This window comes from Trichechus manatus, unplaced genomic scaffold, assembly GCF_000243295.1.
Source record: "Trichechus manatus latirostris isolate Lorelei unplaced genomic scaffold, TriManLat1.0 scaffold00024, whole genome shotgun sequence".
Lineage (NCBI taxonomy): Eukaryota > Metazoa > Chordata > Mammalia > Sirenia > Trichechidae > Trichechus > Trichechus manatus.
This window is the reverse complement of record NW_004443960.1, coordinates 799,589-823,539: the sequence shown is the minus strand read 5'-3', so window position 1 is coordinate 823,539 and position 23,951 is coordinate 799,589. Positions and strand designations below refer to the sequence as shown.

Sequence of the window (23,951 nt, the reverse complement as noted above, 5' to 3'; positions counted from 1 at the left end):
CCGCCCCACGGCCAGGCAGGGAGTATGCCTTTTTGTCTCTGAGCCTTAGCATACGCCATTCCCTCCACCTGGAACACTCTTCCAATCCCATTCTGGGTCCCCAAGTTCCAGCCTATGCTGGGCACACAGTAGGGCACCTTAGCATTTGCTCACCAAGGGGGAGACGCGTGTCTTGTCTTCAGGGGTCTGCCAGGCTTGGGTGGTGTGGAGCATGAGGAGGTGGCCCAGCCCCTAGGGACACTGTCTGGGCTCACTGCGGGGGTGCGTTCAGCCAGAGTGGGAGTCACCAGGAGTGTGGAGGGGGGTGCGGATAGCGGGGAGCGGGCAGGGCTGTGAGGCTGGGGTGTGGATGGCTGGGAAGGGGCTCTGGAGGCTCCAGGAAGGTGTGGCAGAGAGAACAGGTGCCCGGGGGCCCAGCAGGCGGGTAAAGAGGTATCTCCTGGGAGGCGATGGGCTGGGTGGGGGACAGAGGCTCCCGGCATCTCCCACAGTCTGAGAGAGATCGGAATGTGCTGAGGAAAAACCTTTTTATGGAAAAATCCCTGCCCACGAGGCTGTGTGCAGAGGCGGGCCATCTGCTGTGGGGGAAGGAGCCCCTTGCCTGGTCCTGGGGGACTTCTCCTGGGGGCTCTGTTGCCCCACTCCTCATGGTGCCCTGTTAGTACAAGTGCCTGAGCCCCAGCGGGACCCAGGGAGCCCACACCCCTCCTCCGGCCACCCCAGACCCACGGTCACACCTGCCAGCCCTGCGGGGGTGGGGCTGGCTGCCCACAGCAAAGGTGGCCCTTCGGTGGCCTGCCATCCCCTCCCCTGGGGGGGTTCCTGCAGGCTCTGGGGGCTGGCCCAGGGGAACAGAGTCCTCAAGACCCCTGGGTGTCCTGGGAGCCGCCCGAGGGGAGGAGGAGGGAGAGGAAGGGGTGGGAGCACCCGGTAGGTGGAGAGGGCTGGGCAGGGGTGAGTCCCAGCTGATTCGCTGAGGAAGATGACCAGAGAGGGACCCCGCCACACGGCCAGTTATGGGCAGGCAGACGCTTCCTGGCCTGTCTGAGGCTGCTGGAGTGTGGTCCAGACGGCCTCCATGGGTCTCTTCTGATGGTCCCAGACGCCTCTAGGAGGACCAAAGCATCCCCTGAGGAGCATGTTCAAGCTAAGCTGCTAAGTCATACCACGCATCCCCGGGGCCTGCCTCAGTCTACCCTTTTCAAAGGGAGCCTCTCCTGCGTCCCTGAGGACAGGCTGCCACCCACACTCACACACACTCACACATACTCACACACATACACAACCACCCACCCATACTCACACTCACACCCACACTCACACACCCATTCTCACACACATATACACACACACTCACACTCACCCACACACTCACACACACTCACACACACGTGGGCACAGAAGCTGGCCAGCTCAGCTGGTGTCTGTCCTCCCCTTGAGGGGACACTGGTTGGCACCGCCCTGGGGAGGAAGCTGGTGATGTCAAATCAATTGGGAAGAATTGATCAGGAGAGATTTCCGAGCCATCTGCTGGCTCAGTCATTCCACGCGGTTGCACTTGGCATCTAAATCCTGGGCAGGGGCAGGACGGGGTGGAGGGCACGACAAGGTGGGCTTGAATGGCACCGAGCACCCTCCTGGGACACTGGCAGTGACGGTGGGTGTGTACCCAGCTCCTAGGGTGCAGATGCAGCCCGGGACCCTGGCCAAGCCAGGAACACAGACCCTTCATGGGGAGGGGGGCGTGAGGTCACCACACACAGTGACCAGAGGCAGGCCCCCAAATGAGTCTCCCCCTCCCCATGCCCCACCTGGGCCGTGAGAGGAGCAAAGTCTCCCTGTATCCTCCAGATCCCTACCCAGCCCCGGGAGCCGCAGGCCCACCCCCAGGAAGCAAGATGATGGCAGCCCAGGACAGAGACCCTGCAGACGGCCTCCTGCGTTCTCAGCCTCATCCCCGCTTTCCCTTCACTGTTCATAACCATGTTACCCATCCCAGCCAGGCCCTGCCAAAGGGGAAGGTCATGTCCCGCTTTGTGGCATTTGGCCTCCCACCCCAGCCTTGTCTTAGCTCAGCTCAGGCTGGGGTGGGGAGGGGGCAGGGCCTCACGCCAGATGGTAGGGCTCAGAGGGCCAGACACTGAGGCCCGGAGGACGGGGTCCACTCGCTCTGGTTTGCACTGGCTTCTCTGGGCTCCAAGGATGACGTTTGCTTTGGGAACCAGTCAAACCTCTCTAGTTTATTCGGGAGCACGGGGTCATCAAACTCCATTTCCAGCACTTGGCCTGGATCTGGGGGTCGGCGCCTAGAGCCCCAGGCCTGCCCATCCCGCTTGCTGCACCTCTGCATGCCCTCCTTGGGAGCCAGCCCGGCTCTGGGCAGACAGAGGAGTCCGAGAGGGGTCACGCAGGCTTGCTGCTGGTGGAAGCGGCCGCAGGGCCTAGTGAACCCCCTGCAGTCACGTCCTGGGGACCCAGAAGAGCCTGGGCAGGGTCTTCCCCAGGACGTCGTTCCTGCCTGGGGGTGGCGGGAGGGGCTGGTGTTCTGGCAGGTGGGGGGAAGGCCTTGAGGCTGGGGGACAGTTCCTTGGGGCCTGGCCTTGGCCGGCCTTTGCACACGCCTCGCAGGCAGCACTGCGGTTCCCAGTGTTTGCCGTTTGCTGTTTGTGTTGGGAAGCGCCCTCCCTTGCTGCTGTTTGCGTCTTTCTCTTCTGCGCCCTTCCCGGCTGGAACCCTTGCCCTTTGAGCACAAGAAGCAGACTGTGGCTTTCTGCGCCCTCACGGGCCACTGACCTGAGAGACGACTAGAGGCAGCCAGGGGCCCCTCTGCAGGCCCTCTGGGGCCCCCAAATCAATCCCAGCATGTCTGGCGTGGCTCCCCAGGAGACTCAGGACCCCTGTCCCTCAGCCTCTGTCCTTGGCTACCTCCACCTCCCCCACAGCCGGCACCCCGCAGCCCATCCCTCACTCTTCCTCACTCTGGGACAGAGGCTGTGGCCAGGAAGGGAGATGCTGCATCAGAGGTGGGTAGCAAGCAGGAGGGTGGAAGAGCCGGGTGCAGATGGGCAGGTGAGATGGTCTGGCGTCGTGGTCCCTCCTCAATGCCCCAGGGGCTGCGTCCAACTCGCTCACTTCACACCTGCCGACTCCAAAAGTCAGCATAACTCCCCATCAGGTGAGTGGGGTGCCACCTGGGCCTGGGGCATCTGTGGGCAGACAGGCTGCATGGGGAGAAGAGGCCTGAGCCCCTGAGGGGATCCCAGTGGATTTGGGGCATCGTTAATGTCTTGGAGGAGCAGCACAAAGAAAGGGGGCCCGGCCGCCAGCAAGGCTGATGGGGTGGAGCACACTCGCCCACCTCACACCAGGGGTCACTCCACCGGCTGGGGGGACCAGTGGGGACTGAGGCAGGCCCAGAGGGCAGGGATGGCCCGAATGTCACAGGACTCTGCTGGGCCCTCTGCCTGGCCGATCACAGTCCACTCCAGCATCCCCCACAGCTGGAATCTGCCCCCCGGCACGCCCACTTCAGCAGGGACAGAATAGCTGGTCCCTGCTTAGCATCCACCGGAGGCCTTGCCGGGACAGCCCCGTCGTCCTGATGTCACTGGGGAGCGTTCGCACCTGCAGGCCACCGGGAGGCACCTGGCCACCCCCGCGTCTCAGAGGGCCTCTGCCCTCAGGGGGCCCCGCCTGCCCCCACGAGGCTCTCACAGGGTGCTGGTCTGCATGTGCCCGTTGGCCTGGGGGCTGCGCCCAGGCATCGAGGCCTCCTGCGGCCGGCTGCTCTTATCTGGCCTCGGCTCAGTGACATCTGCGTCCTCCGCACCGTAGCCCTTTCGGAGGCACAGAACCTTCCGGAAGCTCTGCCGGAAGTTGTCAGAGAGGAAGCCGTAGAGGATGGGGTTTGCGCAGCTGTTGGCGTAGGAGAGGATGACCACGAAGAAGTAGGCGCCGGCGGAGGCAGGCTCCTCGGGCAGGATGAAGGCCAGATTGACGATGTTGACGGTGAAGAAGGGCAGCCAGCAGCCCACAAACACCACCACCACCACCACCACCATGCGTGTCACCTTTCGCTCCGCCCGCCGCCGCCGCGTGCAGCCCACGCGCACACCCGCCGCCCTCACCTTGACCACGATGAGCAAGTAGCACAAGCAGATGACCAGCAGCGGTCCGAAGAAGCCCAGCACGGATGTGTAGATGATGAAGGCGGCACCCCAGAGCCCCACGGGCTCCGGCCAGCTGAGGTTGCAGGTGTCCCAGCCCTCCTGGATGTCAGCAAAGACCACCAGGGGCAGCGACATGAGCAGCGAGAAGGTCCACACGGCGGCACTGGTGAGCTTGGCGACGCGCGGCCGGCGCCACTTGGTGGAGCGGACGGGGTGCACCACGGCCAGGTAGCGGTCGACACTCATGACGGTCAGACAGAAGATGCTGGTGAACTGGTTGACGCCGTCCAGCGTCATGACCACCCGGCACAGCAGCGAGCCAAAGGGCCAGTAGGACACGGCGTTCTGTGTGGCCAGGAAGGGCAGCCCCAGCATGAACAGGACGTCGGCCACGGCCAGGTTGAGGATGTAGATGTTGGTGACCGTCTTCATCTTGGCGTAGCGCAGCACCACGTAGATGACCAGCGTGTTGCCACCCAGCCCCACAGCACACACCAGCAGGTAGAGCACAGGGATGAGGACCGCCTGGGCCCCCGGGGAGCCCACTGGCCCAGCCAGAGTTCCGTTTGCGCCACCCCCGGGGGCTGCGGGGGAGGCGTTCCAGGTGGCCGGCCCAAGGGTGGAGGCCGTGGGGAACAGAGGCTCCATAGCGGTGGCTGGCGTCTGCGGGGAGGAGGGGAGAGCGATTAGTGGGGCCGAGCGGTGGGGCTCCTCCTCATTCCGGCCGTCGGCAGTGGAGGGTAAACACAATTAGTCATGTTCATCTCTTCCGTATTCACATTAAGCAAATTGTTTGGAAAACAAACCAGGAGGAAGGAGCAGAGCGGCTGTCACGGGGGCAGTGGGTTGGGTGGCCCCTGAGCCCAGATGTCTGTGCATACTGCCTCCACCCCAGGACGCTGCCGTGCTTGGACGTGGCCCTCTCCATCTTGCTGAGGCCCCAAGGACCCTGGCGGGAGGCCTCACTACCCCTGCCTCACAGGTAAGGAGCACCTTCCCAGGACCCCACGGGGGAGAGGTGAGCAGGACAGAAGGAGATGTCACCGTGTACAGAACGCCCCTTGCAGCCCAGTTGATCCAAGCCAGAAGTGCAGCTCTGCCCCCTACTCACTTGGCCACCTCCAGGGGACCCTTTTGGAACCATGAGGAGGGTGGTGGGCCTTCCTTTGGCTAAGATGCCGGGCCCCAGGTCCCCTGGCGAGCAGCATCCACGCTAGAACCTCAGAATGTGCCCTTATTTGTGAAAAGGGTCTTTGCATACGTGACTAGTTCACATGGAGGAAGGTGGATCGGTGGGTACATTTCAGATGAAATAAAAATAATAAGGATACTGAAAATGTGTCCAAACATGTTTAAGATGCTTAAATAAGGCATGGATAAAAATGCAATGAAATAAATTTGACTTCTGATAAGAAGAAAAATGAACAGGCGTCTATTTTTAAAATAACAAATCTTGGGTGTGAAAAAACACAGCCATTTGGGCAAAAGACACACGAGTCAGGATCAACCCTAGTGTGGAAGCAGTTGAAGAGAGAGTCGGTGAATTGGAAAAGGGGCTGAAGGATCCCCAGGAACACGGGGCAGGGGTAAGAAGTACAAGAGGACTATGAGAAAGTAAAAATAAAACCATTCTCAACTTGCTTAGCTTCAAGGAGAAAATCCCAACGAATACTCACCAAAGAGAAAAGACAGAAAACCCGTAAGAAGTGATGATTATGACATGTGTCCATCAGCAAGAAAACACCAGGGGCCAGTGTGTCTCGGCGCAAACCACTGAGGAAGAATGGCTGTCAACCTAGACTTCCCCCCACCCCCTACCGCGGAGCTATGCTCACCAGCATGGAGGCGAACAGACAGACAGAGTCTTTGTTTTGCTGAATTTGGGCCTCCCAGGTGTCAAACCCCCTTGCTTGGTATGCCGTGACCCATTGTAAGGTGTGGGGCAAAAACCCTATTAAAAAGTAGGTCGAGGTGATGATTTGGGATGGTGCCTGTTTGGAGACAAAACCGAGGGTCCCCTCTGCACCTCTCTGGGCTCTCCTATTCTGGCGGCCCTTCCTCAGCCCGGGGAGAGAGGTGGGGCTTGGCTGGAGCCCCCAGTTACCCAGCCAATTCGGCCAGTGATGCACCCAGCTGGGGGTGGGTGGTTAGATACACCATGTCCATCCAGCGCAGGCGCCCAGGAGGACCGTGTGGGCAGGGAGCTAGGTCCAGGGCTTGGCGCAAAGGGCCCCTCACACACTTTAAAGAGAAAAACAAGCTTAAAATAACTGTTAAAGCGCCTCTGGGCTGCGGAGGGAGATGAAGCTCTAGAAGGGCAGGGGTGGCCTGGAGGCAAATGGGCTCTGAGGGTGTCCCGGTGAGAAGGACCCACGCCCAGCTCCAGAGTCCTGTGGACTGAGACCTTCTCCCAAAAACACCCTAGAAAGGGGTTTCGGCCCATCCCAGGTGGGACCTAAGGAGACCTGGGGCAGCTTCCTAGGGAGAGAGGAGGGGGCAAGCAGGCTCAGACAACCTCTGATGCAGGCGCCGGGTTCCTGGGGCGTGCAGCGATGAATGCGTGTTTGATTTAAATCAAATCAATGCCTTATCTTCATATGTGAAGTTCTGGGCTGCTCGGGGCTCCTCGGAGGCCGCTCCCAGCACCCCAGGACTCAGAGCCAGCTGAGCAGGTTGCCAGGCCCCCGGCTCTGCCATCCCTGTAAACACCCCAACTCCCAGGCTAGACTGTGGTGAAGAACAAAACCAGGCCGTAAGCGCAGGGCCTGCCTGTCGGAACATAATTCCACAAAAACCATTATTCAGAAGCGGCAATCTTCTTAGTCACAGAAATCACACACTCGGGAAAATTGCTCACCGGCCCTTTCCCCTGGGCCAAATCGGGGTGGGGGGGCATCAGTGGAGAGAGATCCGTGAAACCCACCATGCGCCAACGGTAGGGCTCCCCCACTTGAAGGGACGAGCCTGCCAGCCTCTTGCCCGCCCACTGCATGGCTCAGGGAACAGACCCGGCCCCCACCCACACACTGGTCACGTGATCTTGGTTAAGTCCCTTCTCTCTGCGTCCTGGTTCCAGTAACTGACAGCCCCTCCTAGCTGCCAAGCTCCTGAGCAGGTGGAGTAAGCTTAGGTGTGCAGAACGCCGTGGGCAGCACTTGCACACAGTGAGTGCTTAATAATGGCTCTGTGAACCCCACAGCCTAGCTGCGGACCCCACAGCTCAGGGAGGCCCCGAGTTTCTAGAGTCAGGTCTGCCCCTGAGCTATGCAAGGCAGGGCCAGCCATGGGGACAGCAGAGGCTAAGAGGACACTCTCTGGTATGGCTCAAGGGCCCCATCCCGTCCGGCCTCCCCAGCCATAGTGACAACCGACAAGCTTCCTGAGCCCCCTTCCTCTGCTGCGGAGGGCGGGGATGGCGGCAGCTCCCCACCCCGGGGGTGTCTGGCCTAGGTGGGGTGGTCCCAGGAAGCCCCAGAGGAGGGAGGCCTGGCTGACAGGCAACAAGTGGCAGCCCCCTGCCTCCCCTCCCCACACGCTCCCACTCCCTCAGGCAGCCTGTGGCGGGGCAACGTCCCTTCCCAGGAGGGGCACTGAGTCAGGTGGGCTGGCATGGCTTGGGGGGTGGAAAGGGCAGAGCCCCTTCAGAGTCTCAGCCCTGGGCACGCGCCCACTTCACTACACAGTCTCCAGGAGCCTGGAGTTAACGTTGAATCACTGTCTTCAGAGTGATTGACCAAGAGGTCCCCCAGTTGCAGCCCCAGGGGTCTGAGCTTCTCACAAGAGACTCAGCAGCTCCCTCCCTCCAAGCGGCTCAACTTTGGGCAAGGGGCGATGGGGCCTCGCCCTTCTCAAAGGCCCCAGGCCGCTGGCAGGCCGCGACAGCAGAGCAGGCAGGCGAGTAGGGGGGTACACGGGACACTGCACGGGGGTGAATGTGGGAGGGCTGTGTGTTAGGTACCGGGGAGGGGCCGGTATCCTGACGGCGGAGAGCTCCCACAGAACAACTCCCAAATCTGGGAGACGCGCCTCTGTTCCCAGAGGGCAGGGAGGCTGCTGGTGCCAGAGAGGGGACAGCCAGAACCCCCAGTCTGTGCGCGCCTGCAGCCGGTCGGAGCTGGCCTGACTCTGCGGACCCGCCGCCCCTTTGGACCTGATCGCCGACCCCCGCCCCGCCGCGCCCTCAGCCCTCTCCCCAACGCTCCGCTCCGAGGGCCCCCCTGCTCGCTCGGAGCTCTGGTTCCCCCAGCCGCACCGCCCCCTCTCCCAGCCCCGGGGGTGAGCCCCTCTGCGGCGCCCACCGAGGGGAGGCCGGGAGGGGGGCGGGGTGTGCGGCTGGCAGAGCGGGCGTCCCCCAGCAGCTTCCTCCCCCGACCCGGGCGCAGAGGGAGCCCGGGGTCCAGAGGCCAGCGGATACCAGGGTCGGGGGCCGGGGGGACCGGGAAGTGAAATGGGAGGGTCTGGAGCGACCGAGGTTGCTGAGGGGACCGAGGGGGAGGGACACCGGGCAGCAGGGGTCGAGACCACCGGAGGAGAGGCTCGCGGGGTCCGGGCGAGGGCGGGGGAGACCAGGGGTAGGAAAGAGGGCTGAAGGCGGCAGGCTTACCTGGGCGGCAGCGGCCCTGTCCCCAGAGCCGATGTCCGCGCTGCGCTCCTGGGGCGCTGGAGCCGCGGGGAGGCGGCGGCGCGGGGAGGGGCGAGTGGGGGCGGGGCGAGTGGGTCGGGGCGGGAACACTGAGTCCGAGGGGGCGGGGTGCGAGGGGGCTCGCGGCGAGTCCCGGTCACGAGCTGCCCGCGGCAGCAGAGACAGCCACATAGGCAGAGCCCCCTTCTCCAAGGCTGCACCGCACGCTGGACCCCGGCCTGGGGCTCAGGGTGTCCACTGCAGGGGCGAGGGCACAGCAGGGGTGCGGACTCCTCGTAGAAGGGCTGAGCCAGGGCCCCCCACCATTCCCGCCCAGCCTGAGGGGTCCCTGCACACTGGGAGGGGCACACGGTGGAAGCCAGGCCTTCCCCGGGCACCTTGGGCTGCTTTGGGAGTAGGTCTCTGACACCCCCAGGATTTGGATCGTGGCCACCCACTGCTAGCACCACCGTGTCTCTGCAAGAGAGTCTCAGGGGGCACTGGAGGGGAGCGGGCACCCAGCTTGTGCCGTTTCTGAGAGGTGGAGATGGGTCTATTCTGGGGGCTGGGCTGGCTCTGATGCAGACAGCCCCCCAGCCAGACTTAGGGATGTGCTCAGGGAGTCACCAGATATCCCCACCCCCATCTCCTCATGTCCCCAGCCCTCCAAGGGCTGCACAGACCCCTCACTGTGGACACCTGCCCCGCCTGGCATGAGGCCAGACACCCAGCTCCAGGGAAAATGGAGTCAGAAAGTGGAAAACGCCCCCTCCCCCAGAGTGCAGCCCTCCTCACCAGCCTCCCCGCTCCCCCACGGGTCCCGCTGGCCTCGGAGGGCCAACTGCCGCCCAGCCGTGAGGGCATTGCCTCCCTAGAGGAGGCTGATGTCCTGGGGCCTGCAGGGACCATTGCCTGATGAGGGCACTGCCTCCCTAGAGGAGGCTGATGTCCTGGGGCCTGCAGGGACCATTGCCTGATGAGGGCACTGCCTCCCTAGAGGAGGCTGATGTCCTGGGGCCTGCAGGGACCATTGCCTGATGAGGGCACTGCCTCCCTAGAGGAGGCTGATGTCCTGGGGCCTGCAGGGACCATTGCCTGATGAGGGCACTGCCTCCCTAGAGGAGGCTGATGTCCTGGGGCCTGCAGGGACCATTGCCTGCAGGCAGACGTGTCACGCCGAGGCCCAGATGGCCCCATGAGTGGTGGCAGTGGGTGGCTGTGCTGGACGAGAAAAGAAACCAGCGCTGTCACACATCCCGCTGGGTGGCCTGTTGCTGGTACAGCAGCTTCCCACAAAGCTGGAGATCCCCGGGGCCAAGCCTGCTCTCCACTAGAGGGATGGAGTTGTGAACAAATGGACAAGAGCCTGGTTCCCTGAGCTCAGTGCGTACAGAGAGATGGTAAACCAGAGACATAAGTGAAAACCGAGGAAACTGTCAGGGAAAGAATTGGGGTGGCGAGGGGGCCACTGCGCCGTGGAGGATCAGGCCGGGTGAGGCCCTCCTGGGGACACTGCAGAGGTCTCGCCCGGCACAGCAGGGGAAGATTGCTGTCGGGGACCATGGCAACTGGGCTGGCCAGCCAGATCCCCCACGGACAATCCCAGACCCCTCTTGACGGGACCCCTGCCCCAGGGTGCTGAGTGAGCTGTGACTCCATGTGGCCTGTGGCCCCGTTTCTGGAGGCTGAGGCCAGCAGCTGCAGAACGTGAAGCCTGTGTCCCCTCCCCCACATCACCCCCTTGCCACCCCGCCCGGAGGAAGCTTGGCCACCGTGCTCAGGCCTCCATGATTATTCAGACGCCTGCAGAGGCTGACTCCGGCTCACCTGGAAACACCCGGGCCTCCTGTCTGTGTCCCCAAGAAGGTCCCCAGGAGGGCGGGGACCGGGGGTGGCGAGAACGGCATGTGGCACACTCTGTTCTCCAGCCATGGAGCCTCTGCCCCCGCTGTGCCCCCACCTGGTGCACCCACCCCTTCTCCAGAAACTCAAATGCCCCCTCCTCCAGGAAGCCTTCCTTGGCTGTCTCACACACTTGAGTTCCTCCAGCCACCCTGGCTGCAGGATGTGTGGACGTGGATGAGGCACCCTGCAGACCCAGCCAAGAGCTCTCTGCTTTGTCCCCAGGCCTCATGCACAGCGGGTTCCTAATAAACCCTGGTGGTGACTCGCCTCCCTGGTGGGGGGCATCAGGGCCATGGGGAGAGGAGGCCAGAGGAGGGGGCCTCCTGCTGGTGAGGCTGAGCCAGTCACCGCCTGCCTGACCACCATGACCCCACCACCAGCCTCCCAGCAGGAGCAGCGAAACCACCCACCCCTCCCTCCTGAGTGTGGCAGGTGCCCTGTGGTTGGGGGCGGGTAGACATGTCAGTGATGGTGGTGGGAGGAGGCGGTGGTCTTGAGCACTGTGATTCCAGCAGGGCATCCTGAATGAGGCCTGGCCAGTAGAGGGGACCCCCAGTCTACCTGGAGCAAAGGGCAGGCCCCCCAGGCCCCCCAGGCCAAGGTCCAGACAGAAAGAGGCAGCCCGAAGAGGGTTAAGGACAGCACCTTCTGCAGGGCCCTGAGCCCCTAAAGAAGACTGGGGTGGCCGGCCTGACCCTCATGCAGTGGTGTCAGGCATCGGGGGCATCAGGGTCACGGGGGGCAGGGAGATGTTAAAATGCAGCTTCCCAGGCCACCCCTGCCTGGTCACACCTCAGACTCAGCTCTAGCCAAGCCCGGTACCCCTGGGCCCACCCTGCTGCCTGGAGGCCAGGACAGGCTGTCCTGTGCGTTAGCCACCCTGGGGTGGGTCGTTGCAAACCTGTGATCTCCCTCGGCCCCTTCCCACCAACTCATCCAGGCCCCCTGCCCTGTCTGTGACCTGCCAGAGGGAGAGCCCCCTCGCTCCCTGCCCCAGCCCTGGCCCCTGCCTGCCGGCCTGTCCCAGGCCCTGCCTGCCTGCCTGGAGTCCCCCACATGCCCATTTGGCTCGGAGAGACAAGTGAAGGGACAGCTGGGAGAATCTCTAAAAGTTAAGACCAGCGGGGGTGCGTCTGGACCACATGCACGGTGAGGGGTGTCGGGCAGCCTGGGCCTGAGGACTCTTCCCACCTCCCGTGGAGTGTACGGCCCCAGCGGCCATGGTGTCGGACACTCGAGGTTACTGGGGGCCTCCGTGCTCAGGAAATCACCGTGAAGGCCACTACCAGCTCTGCGACGGCCCCTTCATGCCTCATTCATGGTGGCGCTCTGGAGCTGGAGACAAGCCAGAAACCTGATATTGTTCTGTTTAAAAGGTCCCGGGGGAGTTAGAACTCGCCTCTGCCTTTCCTCACCTCTGTAATCTGCTCAAGAAGGGCTGCGGAGCCCCACTCTCTCCTCCATGGCCCTACGCAGTGGCCCCTCCGGGCCCCCTCAGAGCTGGGGCCACTGGACCTCCCCCGCAGAGCCAGGGCTTCCCACCCAGCAGCCATCCCAGCCCACGTGGGGGTAGGTCAGGGCGCGAAGGTGCAGCCTCGGGCAGGGTTCCCTCTTGGGAGTCCTATTTTCCACTGAAAACAGGACTAACTCTGTGGCTCTGGTCGTCCCCAAACAGGCTGCCGTGCCTGCCTGTTTGCTCACTGCCCTCGACGGGTTAACACAGCTAATGCACGGTCTGTCTGGGGGGCCTGGTGCCACAGAACCACAGCCACAGCACGGCCTTTAGCCCCGTGAAGTCACCCACACCCTGCCGCCTTCCCGCACTCCGTGTCCCTCACACCGTAGGGGGGGGAATTATGAAGTCACTGCCCCACCGGTGCCCACTCCGTTCACGCCCGATGGGCTCGGGAGGGAGACCCTGGGCTGGGGGTGACCATCCCCTCGATGCAAGATGGCAGCTTGGCCAGGACTGAGAGAGAGGGCGGAGCTTCCGGCTTCATGTTTGCCACAACTCAGCTTGGCTGCCAGGCTTCCAGAGCGGGGACCCGCTGTCCCTTCATCCCGGGGCCCGGGCTGAGTTCATCTGCTTCACCCAGAACCCCTCGGCTGACACGAGAGTTGGTGCCCCTTCCCCAGCCGCCCCCCTGCAAAAAAAAAAAAAAAAAAAAATGCCCTCAGTCCAGTGGACTTAACAAGCTCGGCAGCCAGTCCCAGCTGACTGACCGTGCTGACTGCCAGAGAGACGTTGTGGGGTTCGACGGGGCAACAGCAAGATGGAACATTCTGGAAACAAGACAGGTTTGGGGGGCATACAGCCACTGCCTTTAAGAGGCCGCACCAGGGGAAGAGATGGGACGCTGGGATGGAGCCCTCGGGGAGGGGGCCCGCAGGCCCTCCACAGCACAGCGCCACGCTGTACAGATGTCTGCGGGATACCAGCCTCGCCCTCCGTGGCCAGGATCCATCCTTCATCCTTTTTATTTTATTTTTTTAATTAATAGACTTTCTCTTTTAGAGCAGTTTTAGATTTACAGAAAATTTGAACAGAAGTACAGGGTTCCCACACACACCCTCCCCTGCACGCTGGATCTCCTCCTACTAGGAACATCCCGCCTGCCTGTGGGACACCTGTTACACGTGGTGACCTGACGCGGACACATCGTTGTTAACTGAAGTGCATGGTTTACATTGGGGCTCACTCCTGGTGTGGTTACAGTTGGTGACTCAGTACTGGTACATCACTGTTAACCAGAGTCTGTGGTTTACATTGGGGTTCTCTAGGATCGTTCAGTGAGGTGGGTTTTGACAAAGGCGTAACGTGTGTCCACCGTCTCAGCATCCTGCAGAACAGTTCCACTGCCCTGAAGATGCCCTGGGCTCCCCTGTGCATCCCTCCCCTCCGCCCGCGCCCCCCTAACCCCTGATCTGATCGCTGTCTCTCTAGCTTTTGCTTTTCCAGAATGTCATGAAACTGGCTTGCACAGTATGTAGCTTCTGACTGGCTTCCTTCACTCAGCGATATGCATTCCAGGTTCCTCCAGGACAATTTTTGTGACTTGATAGCTCATCCCTTTTCATTGCTGAATAACCCTCCATTGTGTGGATAGGCTGCAAAAAACAAACACCAACGAAAACAAGAAACCAACCCTGTTGCCCGTGGAGTCAGTTCTGACTCACGGCGACCCCATGTGTTACAGATTTTAACTGCTCCATAGGGTCTTCTTGGCTGTAATCTTTACGGAAACAGATCGCCAGGACTTTCTTTGGTGGAGCTACTGGTTGGGTTTGAACCGCCGACTTTTAGGTTAGCAGCCAATCCCAAACCACTTGCAGCACCCGGGGCCTGTGGATGGACCACAGCTGTTTATCCATCACCTGTTGAGGGACGTCTGGTTGCTTCTAGCCCCCATCCTTTTAAGAATACACTCCAGAACCCAGTGCCCTCACACACCTCTAAGAGAGCTGTTCAGGGATGGAACTGAACGTTCTGGAATGAGAACATCCTGAGGCTGGTGCTGGGTTCATCCCAGCTGTGCCCAGGCCTGGCGTGGGGCCGGCAGGTGGCAGTGTCTTGGCTAATTTTGGATCCCCAAGCGGGTCTTGCCCAAAGAATGTGGGCCGCTGAACCCCAAGAGAGAGATGTCAGCTCTCAGTGGGCAGAGTCGAGCCCCCCTCCTCCTCGGAGCTGCGGTCGTGTCGTGGGGCTGTGAGGGTCTGTCACACAGTAAGGCGGGTCCATGCACACTTCCCCCCCTCCACCCCTCATTCCACGATAATCCCAACACACTTTTTAGGGACTCAGGTCTCCCTGAGAGTGGATGTCCAGGTTCTGGCTGAGTGGATGTCCAGGTTCTGGCTGAGTGGATGTCCAGGTTCTGGCTGAGTGGATGTCCAGGTTCTGGCCAGGCAGGGCTGACTCTGCAGCTGCTGGCCCCGGGCTCCCGGATGCTCTGTGGCCACCATCGTCCTCCGTGGAGTGAGGCAGGGAGGCACACGTGGCATCTTCTCACCTCCCCCACCGCGCCCCACGCCGTGATAGCTGCTAAACCTCCGCCCGCCGCGTTTCCACATTTAGGTGGTTTTTCGATTGACTCATTGGAAGCTGGTTTAAGTGGCTTAATTTCCCACTCGGAGGCAAACCCACAGGAGCACATTCTCCTTGGTTCACTCACGTCAATCAAGCCCTAAGTGAATAAAGAACCCGTTTTGCGTCGGCTGCAAATGGAACGCTGTCTTCTCGGCTGTGTTCAAATTCCGTGATTCACTGCATTCCGTTTACGCTGGAAAGTCAGATGGCGCTGGAGATGGGATCTGCCATTAGGTACAGCGACTGCCAACACGCAGACACAGGCCTGCTTTAGTTTCTCGTCTCTTGTTCTGATTCTTATATACTGACAGCAAACTCAATGACAGACAGTCGATTCCTGGGACCCAGGTGGCCAGAGCCAGCCCGCCCTATGAGGTGAGACTGCATGGGCTGCCCCTGGGGCAGGCCCACCCCAATGCCCCTCACACTGGTGCTGGGAGACGCCTGCTCAGACCCTGACCCTTTGGCCAGCCCTGGTCTGCAGGTCCACAGCCAGGGGCCAGGGGCTGCTGTGCACACACCCCCTCCCCTGGTATAGACACACCCTCCCCAGGATTAACTGCCCAACCTCTGGCCCTGGCCCCCATCCTCCTGGTTCTGGAGGTCTCGAGCCCCTCTATGCGGTCCAGCCAGGCCAAGGCTCAGAGAGTGCCTGTACCCCAGAACTTGCCCAGGGGCAATGCGGACACAGCCATTCTCAGTGGGGTCGGCAGACCCAGGTAGAGGCTGCAGAGACCCCTCCCCCTGTTCCCACACAGCAGCCTTGGCTCACGTCCCCTACACCCTGCAGCCCCCCTTCCCCATGGGGATGGGTCTCCCAGCTATGACATGGGGGCTCTGGGTCCCTGCGTGGCTCCACAGGAGAATGCCCACCTGCTGGGTGCAGACCCGGTGACTATCATCCCAGGGACAGTGGAATTAGCTCAGTGCCCAGTCTGTCTGAGTCACCGTTCAGCCCCTCCCCGCCCCCCCAGCTCCGGCTGCAGCTTCTGAAAGGTTGACTAATGTTCGGCCTAATTCAATCAGAGCCGAGCGGTGACACAAGGCCCAGCGGTGCGTCCAGGCCGGGGTGTCTAGCCACCTTGTTTCCTGCAGTGGTGGGGGGCGGGGGATGGGGTGCCTGGCGGGGTGGGGGACAGGGCTGCACCATCGGTCACAACAAGGACCTGAGACATCTGTGGGGCTCCCGGCCCTCGGGCACGGATCCTGATTCTCACACACCCACCTTGACCCTGTGGCAAAGGGGCTAAATGGAGAAACTGAGGCCCCAAGGGCCACTGCTGAGGGCTCATCCTGTGTCAGCAGCTCCCGAGTCCCTGGGCCAAATGGAAACCCAGCTCTGCCACGACCCTGGTCCCTCCCCCGGGCTCGGGGTGGGTCCCACCATGCCCTCCCTGAGGGGTCCCTAGAAAGCCCAGTGGGAGGAGGGCCCAGCTGACGCCTCACTGGAGACAGAGCCCAGACAGGAGGGACTGTGTCCCCGCCACCTGCCAGCCTACTGGGTTACTCGGGAAACCCCTCGGAGGGGCCTTGGAATACCAGGAGCAGGGCTGAGCCCCCCCCCCAGGAGCCAGGCCCGGAGCAGGAGCTCAGCTAGCACATGTGCAGACCCAAAGGCAGGCTGGCTTTCATGTCCAATGGGTGGGCTGCCGGGGTGCTGCCGTCCCCTCAGCCTCCAGGTCCCAGCGGGCACAGGGCAAGGCTCCCTTCTGGCAGGTGGCAGCACCTCAGAGCCCAATAAGCAATTTATTTGCACATTAGCTGTGTGAGCCTCCCTGCTGTTTCCTGAAGCATTTAGCTTGTCCATCTCCAATTTCATTAGGGAGTGGCTGGGCCCAGACATGTCCGAGGCCTGGCCACCCTGCAGTGTGGGGCCGAGGGACTTGGCTGTGGACCCGGCTGCCCACCCTGCAGCTGCCCAATCCTTTCCAGCCTCCCCTTCTCGGGCACTCAGGCTGGGGAGGGTCCTGACTGCTGAGAAGCGGCCAACAATGGCACAAAGCCCCTGGGAATTCAAGGGGGCTGCTGATCGGACGTTGTCCCCTGCCCCCCACAGGGCACTGGCTGATCCCCCAAGAGAGCCCCCGGCATTTTCAAACCCATCCTTGTGGGCTGGCTGTGGGTGTGCCCGTGACGAGAATTCATCCACTCGTTGGGGCAGAGCTGTGATCTGAAGTGAAATGATTAAAGAGACCAAAGTGGGAATAAAAGTCAGTGTGAAAGCAGGAAAAAAGGACCCACAGGTTAAATAACAACGAAGTAGAACCTTTAGATAGGAGAAGCGTGGCTATTAATATCAAAACCCCAACTGATTAGTAGACTGTTGCCGTTGTTGGGTGCCATTGAGTCACTTCTGACTCACAGCGACCCTGTATACAGCAGAACGAAACGCTGCCTGGGCCTACGCCACCCTCACCGTCATTGCTGTGTCTGAGCCCACTGTTGCAGCCACTGTGCGAATCCATCTCGTTGAGGGTCTTCCTCTCTTTCACTGACCCTCTACTTTACCAAGCATAGTGTCCTTCTCCAGGGACTGGTCCTTCCTGATAACATGTCCAAAGCATGTGAGATGAAGTCTCGCCATCCTCGCTTCCAAGGAGCATTCTGGCTGTGCTTCTTCCGAGACAGACTTGTTCGTTCCTCCGGCGGTCCGTGGTTTATTCAATATTCTTCACCAACACCACAATTCAAAGGCATCAGTTCTTCTTCGGTCTTCCTATTCATTGTCCAGCTTTCATGTGCACATGAGGTGACCGAAAACACCATGGCTTGGGTCAGGTGTGCCTTAGTCCTCAAAGCGACATGTTTGGTTTTCAACACTTTAAAGGTCTTTTGCAGCAGATTTGCCCAATGCAGTGCATCGTTTGACTTCGGGACTGCAGCTTCCATGGGCTTTGATTGTGGGTCCAAGTAAAATGAAATCCTTGCCAACTTCAAAATCTTCTCCATTTATCATGATGTTGCTTATTGGTCTTTATGTTGAGGTGTAATCCATACTGAAGGCTGTGGTCTTTGATCTTCATCAGTAAATGCTTCAAGTCCTCTTCACTTTCAGCAAGCAGGGTTCTGTCTTCTGCATAATGTAGGTTGTTAATGAGTCTTCCTCCAATCCTAATGCCCCATTCTTCTTCCTATAGTCCAGTTTCTCAGATTACTTGCTCAGCATACAGATTGAATAAGTACGGTGAAAGGATACAGCCCTGACACACACCTGTCCTGACTGTAAACCACGCACTGTCCCCTTGTTCTGTTCCAACAACTGCCTCTTGGTCTGTGTACAGGTTTCTCATGAGCACAATTAAGTGTTCTGGGATTCCCATTCTTTGCAATGTTATCCATAATTGGTTAGGATCCACATAGTCAAATGCCTTTGCATAGTCAATAAAACACAGGTAAACATCTTTCTGGTATTCTTTGCTTTTAGCTAAGATCTAGATTAACCCTTCACCATCGCGACTCAGCGATCCTATAGGACAAAGTAGAACTGCCCCATAGAGTTTCCAAGGAGCGGCTGGTGGATTCAAACTACCAACCTTTTGGTTAGCAGCCTGAGCTCTTAACCACTGAGCCACCAGGGCTCCAAGATCTAGATTAGGTGTGGCCAGGACAGGTGAGCAGGTGACCAGGAAGACAGACCTGACAAAACCCCCCAGGTGAGGCCTCACAGCCGGAAAGCAGGTAAGAGACCTGAAGGATGAGCTGCAGAAAGACCCGAGCTCTCATATGGAAGATACGCGCCAAGCCCCGAGCCGAGCGCAGGGACAGCGAATGGAGACCTAGCTCAGAGAGGGCAGGAGACGTCGGGAAACACCACTCATCAGCAAACTCCGCCCTCATGAAATGCATCAAGGGGGCTCCTGAGACCCCCTTGCTGGGTGGTTGAAGCTGTAACAATTAGATGAGACCGCGCAGGTGTAAAGCCCCCGGCTCAGCGCAGCCCCTGCACAAGTCAAACCAAAAAACCAAAGCTGTTGCCATCCGCTCGATTCCGACTCGTATGACCCCATGTGTTACGAACTAGACCTGCTCCATAGTGTTTTCATGGCTGTGATCTTTACGGAAGCAGATCACTAGGCCTTTCTTCCCTGGAGCCGATGGGTGGGTTCAAACCGCCAACCTCTGGGTTTAGTGAGCACAAACCATTTGCACCACTCAGGGATCTCTGCCCAAGTCAGGGCCCCCACATTCCCAGGGCCCCCTGACGGATGCAGGTGGGGTAGGAAGAAGCTGGGGGAGAGGACTGAGGACTCAGCTCCAACCCAGGACGCCTCAGGCTCGGGGCTGGACAGAGGGCCTAAGGACAGGGTGGGGCGTCCAGAAGGAGTCTCCTCCCTCAGGGGCTCTGCCCTGCTCCCCCTTAATGCAGGAAACTGGGGATGGGAAGGTGAGCCTAGAGGCAGGAGCCTGGGGGTTTGGGGGCTTTAGGACCGGTGCAAAGTCACCCTGAACTTCCCTAGGCCGCCATGTGCAGTATCACGGTGACATTGGAATAACTGGCTGAAAAGACAAACCACAGCATCAGCCAAGGACGGGCTGGAGGCTGTCAACACTCGAGAAGGAAAACGGCGGGGGAGGGGCCAGACCAGAGCCACAGTGGGGAAGGGGGCGCCGAGGGGACGGCAGACACACAGACATGTCCTCTGGAGCCCCCTCCCTCCACCTCTCTGGGGGCGTTCACAACCCTGTTGCCCCTTCATCTACTCTTCCCCCCTCAGGTCCTCTTCCCCGGTACCCTGAGCCCCCATCCCATGCCCTGATCTGCCTGGACCCCAGGCTGTGGATGATACCCAAGTCGCTCTCTCCCGACTCAGGTGGGGGGCGCATTGCTCCCTCCCCGCCTGGGCCCTCCCCAGGCAGTGAAGAGGGCAGCTGTGAGGGAGAAGGACACATGGGGAGGGGGGAAGGGACCACCTCCCACCTCCCGGGGCTTCTAGGGGAGGATGCAGCCCCCCACCACTGTACCCTAAAGGAAGCTGTGGCTCCCGGAGGGAAACTGACCTCCCTGCCTACACGGCTGAGGGTACCAGAGCTGGGATCTGAACCCCAGCTCTAGGTCCTCAAGGCAGGTACTGCCGGCTGCCCACCCTGCCTGGACACCCCAGCTCCCAGGCCCCTCCATCACCTCGCCCTCAGCTGCTGCCCTATCTCTCTCTCCCCTGCCAGGCACTGACCCTGGGGACACTTGAGAGGCCTGAGCTGGACACCCGGTGCAGGGACCAGAGCTCAGCTCTCTGCCCCCAGTCCATCTCTCTGAAGTCTAACCCCTGGCTTGCGGCGGTTGGGGGCGGCAGGCTGCGCGGCGAGGGTCTGATGGTCTCTGGCGCCACCTGGTGGACGTGGTGGTCACTGCATGTCTGGACAGAATGGGAAGCGGGAAGCCAAAGGGGGAGAAAAGGCCTGTGGACCCTTCAACTGGCCGCTCTGGGGGCGGGTGGCCACCGTCACCTCTAGCCACAGCCGTTCCTTGACCAGGGAGAGGGCAGAACCCATGAGAGCTGGGGTCCCCGTGTCTCCCACGGCCCCTGCACTAGTGCCAACTAACAGGGGTACTCAGACCGGGGTCCCACCAGCCCTAGTTCTGTGGCAGTGTGGAGCCGGAATTACCACTCTGCCTGTCCACTGCTCTGGAAGCTTCCCGGGATGCCTTGCCCCGGATCCATGTCTGTTCCTCCTCTGATAACTAGGGAACCCCTTGACTGAGGACCCCACCTCTGGTGCTCCCCATGGCCCTCCCCCTGCCCGGCAGCCCTCCCCAGGGGAGCCCTTGTCCTGGGGACCAGTGTGGCCAGTCTAAGGAACCCCTCCGGGTGTGTGTGGTGGGGATGAGCAGGAGAGCAGCCGGGGGCTTCTGTGCCCAGCTCACCCCACTCACGCTGGCCCTCCATGGCAGGTGGGGGTGGTCAGCTGCTGGCTGCCCTGTGCGGGGGCTCGTGAGCCGGGCTGAGGGGTGCTGTGCCCACATTGAAGGCTGCCCCTTGGTCCAAGCCACCCCTGGGGGTTGCTTACCAGGGCGAAGGGGCTGCCTGGTCACCAGCTGCTGCAGCCCTGCCTTGGAGCTCACCTGCTGGCACTTGTGGCTGCTGCTGTGTTCACAGGGGGCTCACCGCAGTGCTGGGGGCACCCACCTGGGGATGGGCGGGCAGGCGGAGGGGCGCCCATGCCCCAGGCCAGCCCTGGCCAAAGACCGTGGAGGCCACACCCTGGCTCCTGTGCCTATGAGCAGCACTGAAGCAGGTCTAGCTCCATTTCCCAGCATCCCCATGGGGGCTGAACCCAGGTGACAGGACCCCCTCCTAAGGCCCTGTCCCCTTCCGGCGCCACCTGCCGCCTCAGATCCCTATCTCTGTGTCTGAAGCAGCCGCCTCCTGGCCCCCTCGTCCCCCTCAGCTCCCCTAAGCCCCTCCCCACCCAGAAAGCCCAGGCATCGTTCAGAGCAGTCCCTTTGATCACACTTTCTGAGAGGACCGCCGCAAGAGCGTCCCCCCGACAGCCCAGGCCAGCCTCCCCAGTAACCCCCAACTGGTCGGCACGATCACTTACCTTTTCATAGTCAATAAACACAGGCAAGCATCCTTCTGGCATTCTCTACTTTTAGCCAAGATCCAGATTAGGTGTGGCCGGAACAGGTGAGCAGGTGAACAGGAAGACAGGCCTGAGGAAACCCTCGGGTGAGTCCCCGCAGCAGGAAAGCAGGTACGAGACCTGAGGATAAGCCGCAGAAAGAGCCAAGGTCTCCTACGGAAGATACGCGCCAAGCCCCGAGCCGAGCGCCAGGAGAGGGAATTGACACCTAGACTCAGAGAGGACAGGAGACGTCAGGAAACGCCCACCCTTGCCCTGGTGGCGCAGTGATTAAGCGCTCGGCTGCGAACCGAAGGGCCAGCAGTTTGAACCCACCAGCGGCTCCGCAGAAGAAAGATGTGGCAGTCTGCTTCTGTAAAGATTTACAGCCTTGGAAACCCTGTGGGGGCAGTTCTACTCTGTCCTATAGAGTTGCTGTGAATCAGAGTCGACTAGATGGCAATGATTTTTTGTTTTTTTTTAATCACTTGGAGCAAAGCAGGTGCTTGCCGCTGGGGGGCGCCCGTGCAGTGTGCAAACAGTGCCAGCACCCCCAACCCGGGCCCAGCTCTGCCGCTCACACCCCATGGGCCAGGGCGGGGGTGGGGGTGCCGGATGGGGTGCTGTGTACCTTCTCACTTCTGCTTCTTGGTTGAATTCCACAGGTCAGGATTTCTATCTGGGTTTCTGGGCAAAACCCCGGTTCCAGGGCTGCCTGGCCAACCTCCCTGGCAAGGCAGCAACACTGGAGAGGCCAAGTTTGAAGTCTCTGCTTGGAGTGGGGACGGTGGTGAACCCCAGAACCCCCTTGTCTTAGAGTCCTGGTGGGGCTCGTGTAGGATTTGGTGTTGGGGAGCCGGGCGCAGCCTGTGGGTGCAGCCTGTGTGTGTTTGGGCTTGCAGCTCCCAGGCCTGTCCCCTACTATCTCATGCCATCCCAGGGTCCCCGTTTGCAGATGAGGAACTGAGGCTCAGAGAGGAGGGAGCCAGGAAGTCTACACGGCTGGTGGGAGCTGCTCCGGGCCAGGGCCTCTCAGACCCGCAGCTCCCTCCAGCCTAGAGAAGACCCAAAGGAGAGCAGTCCTGTGGCCGGGAGGAGCCCGGGCCGTGGCCTGTACCGGCGGGGACTGTCCACGCCCTGCTGGCTTTGCCGAAGCGACCCAGCACCCACCCAGCAGCCCACGGCTGCAGCAGCTGGCTGGACACCCTCCCGGCATCCGTGGACGCCGTTCAGCCCGCTGGGCACACCTGCTGTGGCAGCTGGTTCCCAATCCCCAAACCCCCGCAGACGGGCCGCCCAGCACTGTGTCGTCCAGGCCAGAGAGTCCTTGGCCCAGCAGGCAGCCTGTCCTTTCCGGAACTGCAGCGGGGACTGGGGCCCCACTGACAGCCACATGGGGGTCTGCAGACATGCTTTCTGGGGGACATTGTTACCAAGGTGCTTGGACCGAGTCTGCCGACCAGGCAGTGGAGGGCAGGGGCCTGGCTGGCGTCAGTCAGGCTGGTCCAGCAGCCGACAGAGAAGCCCGGTCTCATCTGTCCTCCGGCCTGTCATGACGACCCTCAGAGCTGATGTGTTGTCTGTGGCCTGGGCTGGGAGGGGACGGGGCTGGGAGGGGACGGGGCTGGGAGGGGATGGGGCTGAGAGCGGACGGGCTGGGAGGGGACGGGGCTGGGAGGGGACGGGCTGGGAGGGGACGGGCTGGGAGGGGACGGGGCTCGGACCCCCCTGTGGCCACCGTGACTGGTACCTAACATCTGGCTGTTGGCCACGTTGTCCCTCCTTGGGGGCACTCGGGGGCCCCTCAACTAGAGGTCCCCTCCCCCAGTGGCTCCCCACAGCCTGGGGTGACTCGGGGCTTTCAGGGCCCAGGCCAGGGAACGTTGTCTGACAGCAACCCAGCCACGGGGACACCCCTGTGAGCAGCGCTGGGGGTGCCCCGGGAGGGGGCAGCCCCAGGAACCCACAGGGGCTCCCTGATCTCATCGCTGGAGGCTTATGTTCCCAGAGGTGGGGGCACTGGTGCGGGGGAAGGGGTCTGGGGGCTGCAGTCTGCACGTTCCCTCCCTTTATTTTCCCGGATGGCCGCATCTGTGGCCGCTGTAACTGATCCTCAGCCAGCCTGGGCTCTGGGCTCTCCTGACCCCCAAGCCTCCAGCCCAGCTGTTGCTGGGGAGGCTGCGTCTGTCCTTGGAGCCAACAGCTGCAGGCCCGGAAGCCCCCCCAGGGCCCAGCCCAGCCGCCAAGGATTGGCCCAGGGGTGCAGGTCCCCCACCCTTGTCTCTGGGTCCTTCGGACCTGTGGGCAGCAGACCTTCCCCTGCCGGATTAGGCCGTGGGCGAGGCTGGCTGGTTCTCACCACTGGCCAGCACCAGGAATGGCCGGGGCAGCTCGGTGACACCCTTGACCAAGGAGACGCAGGGACAGGGCCCCAGGTCCCAGGGAAGGGGAGGACGCCTGCCCTTGGCCACCAGAGCTGCAGCAGCTGGGCACCCAGGCAGTGAAGGTGCCGTCACCTCCTCACGGCGCCACGCGGGGTGCACACTCTTCCCCGTGTATCCTGCCCATCCCCGTGCAGCCCACCCCTGCCTGGCACTGACCCTGACCC

The 23,951-nt window shown here is 61.4% G+C and overlaps 1 protein-coding gene across 1 annotated transcript; it reads right to left on the bottom strand.

The window, feature by feature from the left end:
• Nucleotides 1-3,710: 3,710 nt before the first annotated feature.
• On the bottom strand, nucleotides 3,711-4,817 carry SSTR5 (somatostatin receptor 5). Its single transcript, XM_023728343.1, has one exon. It carries the CDS (start codon nucleotides 4,815-4,817, stop codon nucleotides 3,711-3,713), a length of 1,107 nt encoding a protein of 368 aa, XP_023584111.1.
• Nucleotides 4,818-23,951: the final 19,134 nt, after the last annotated feature.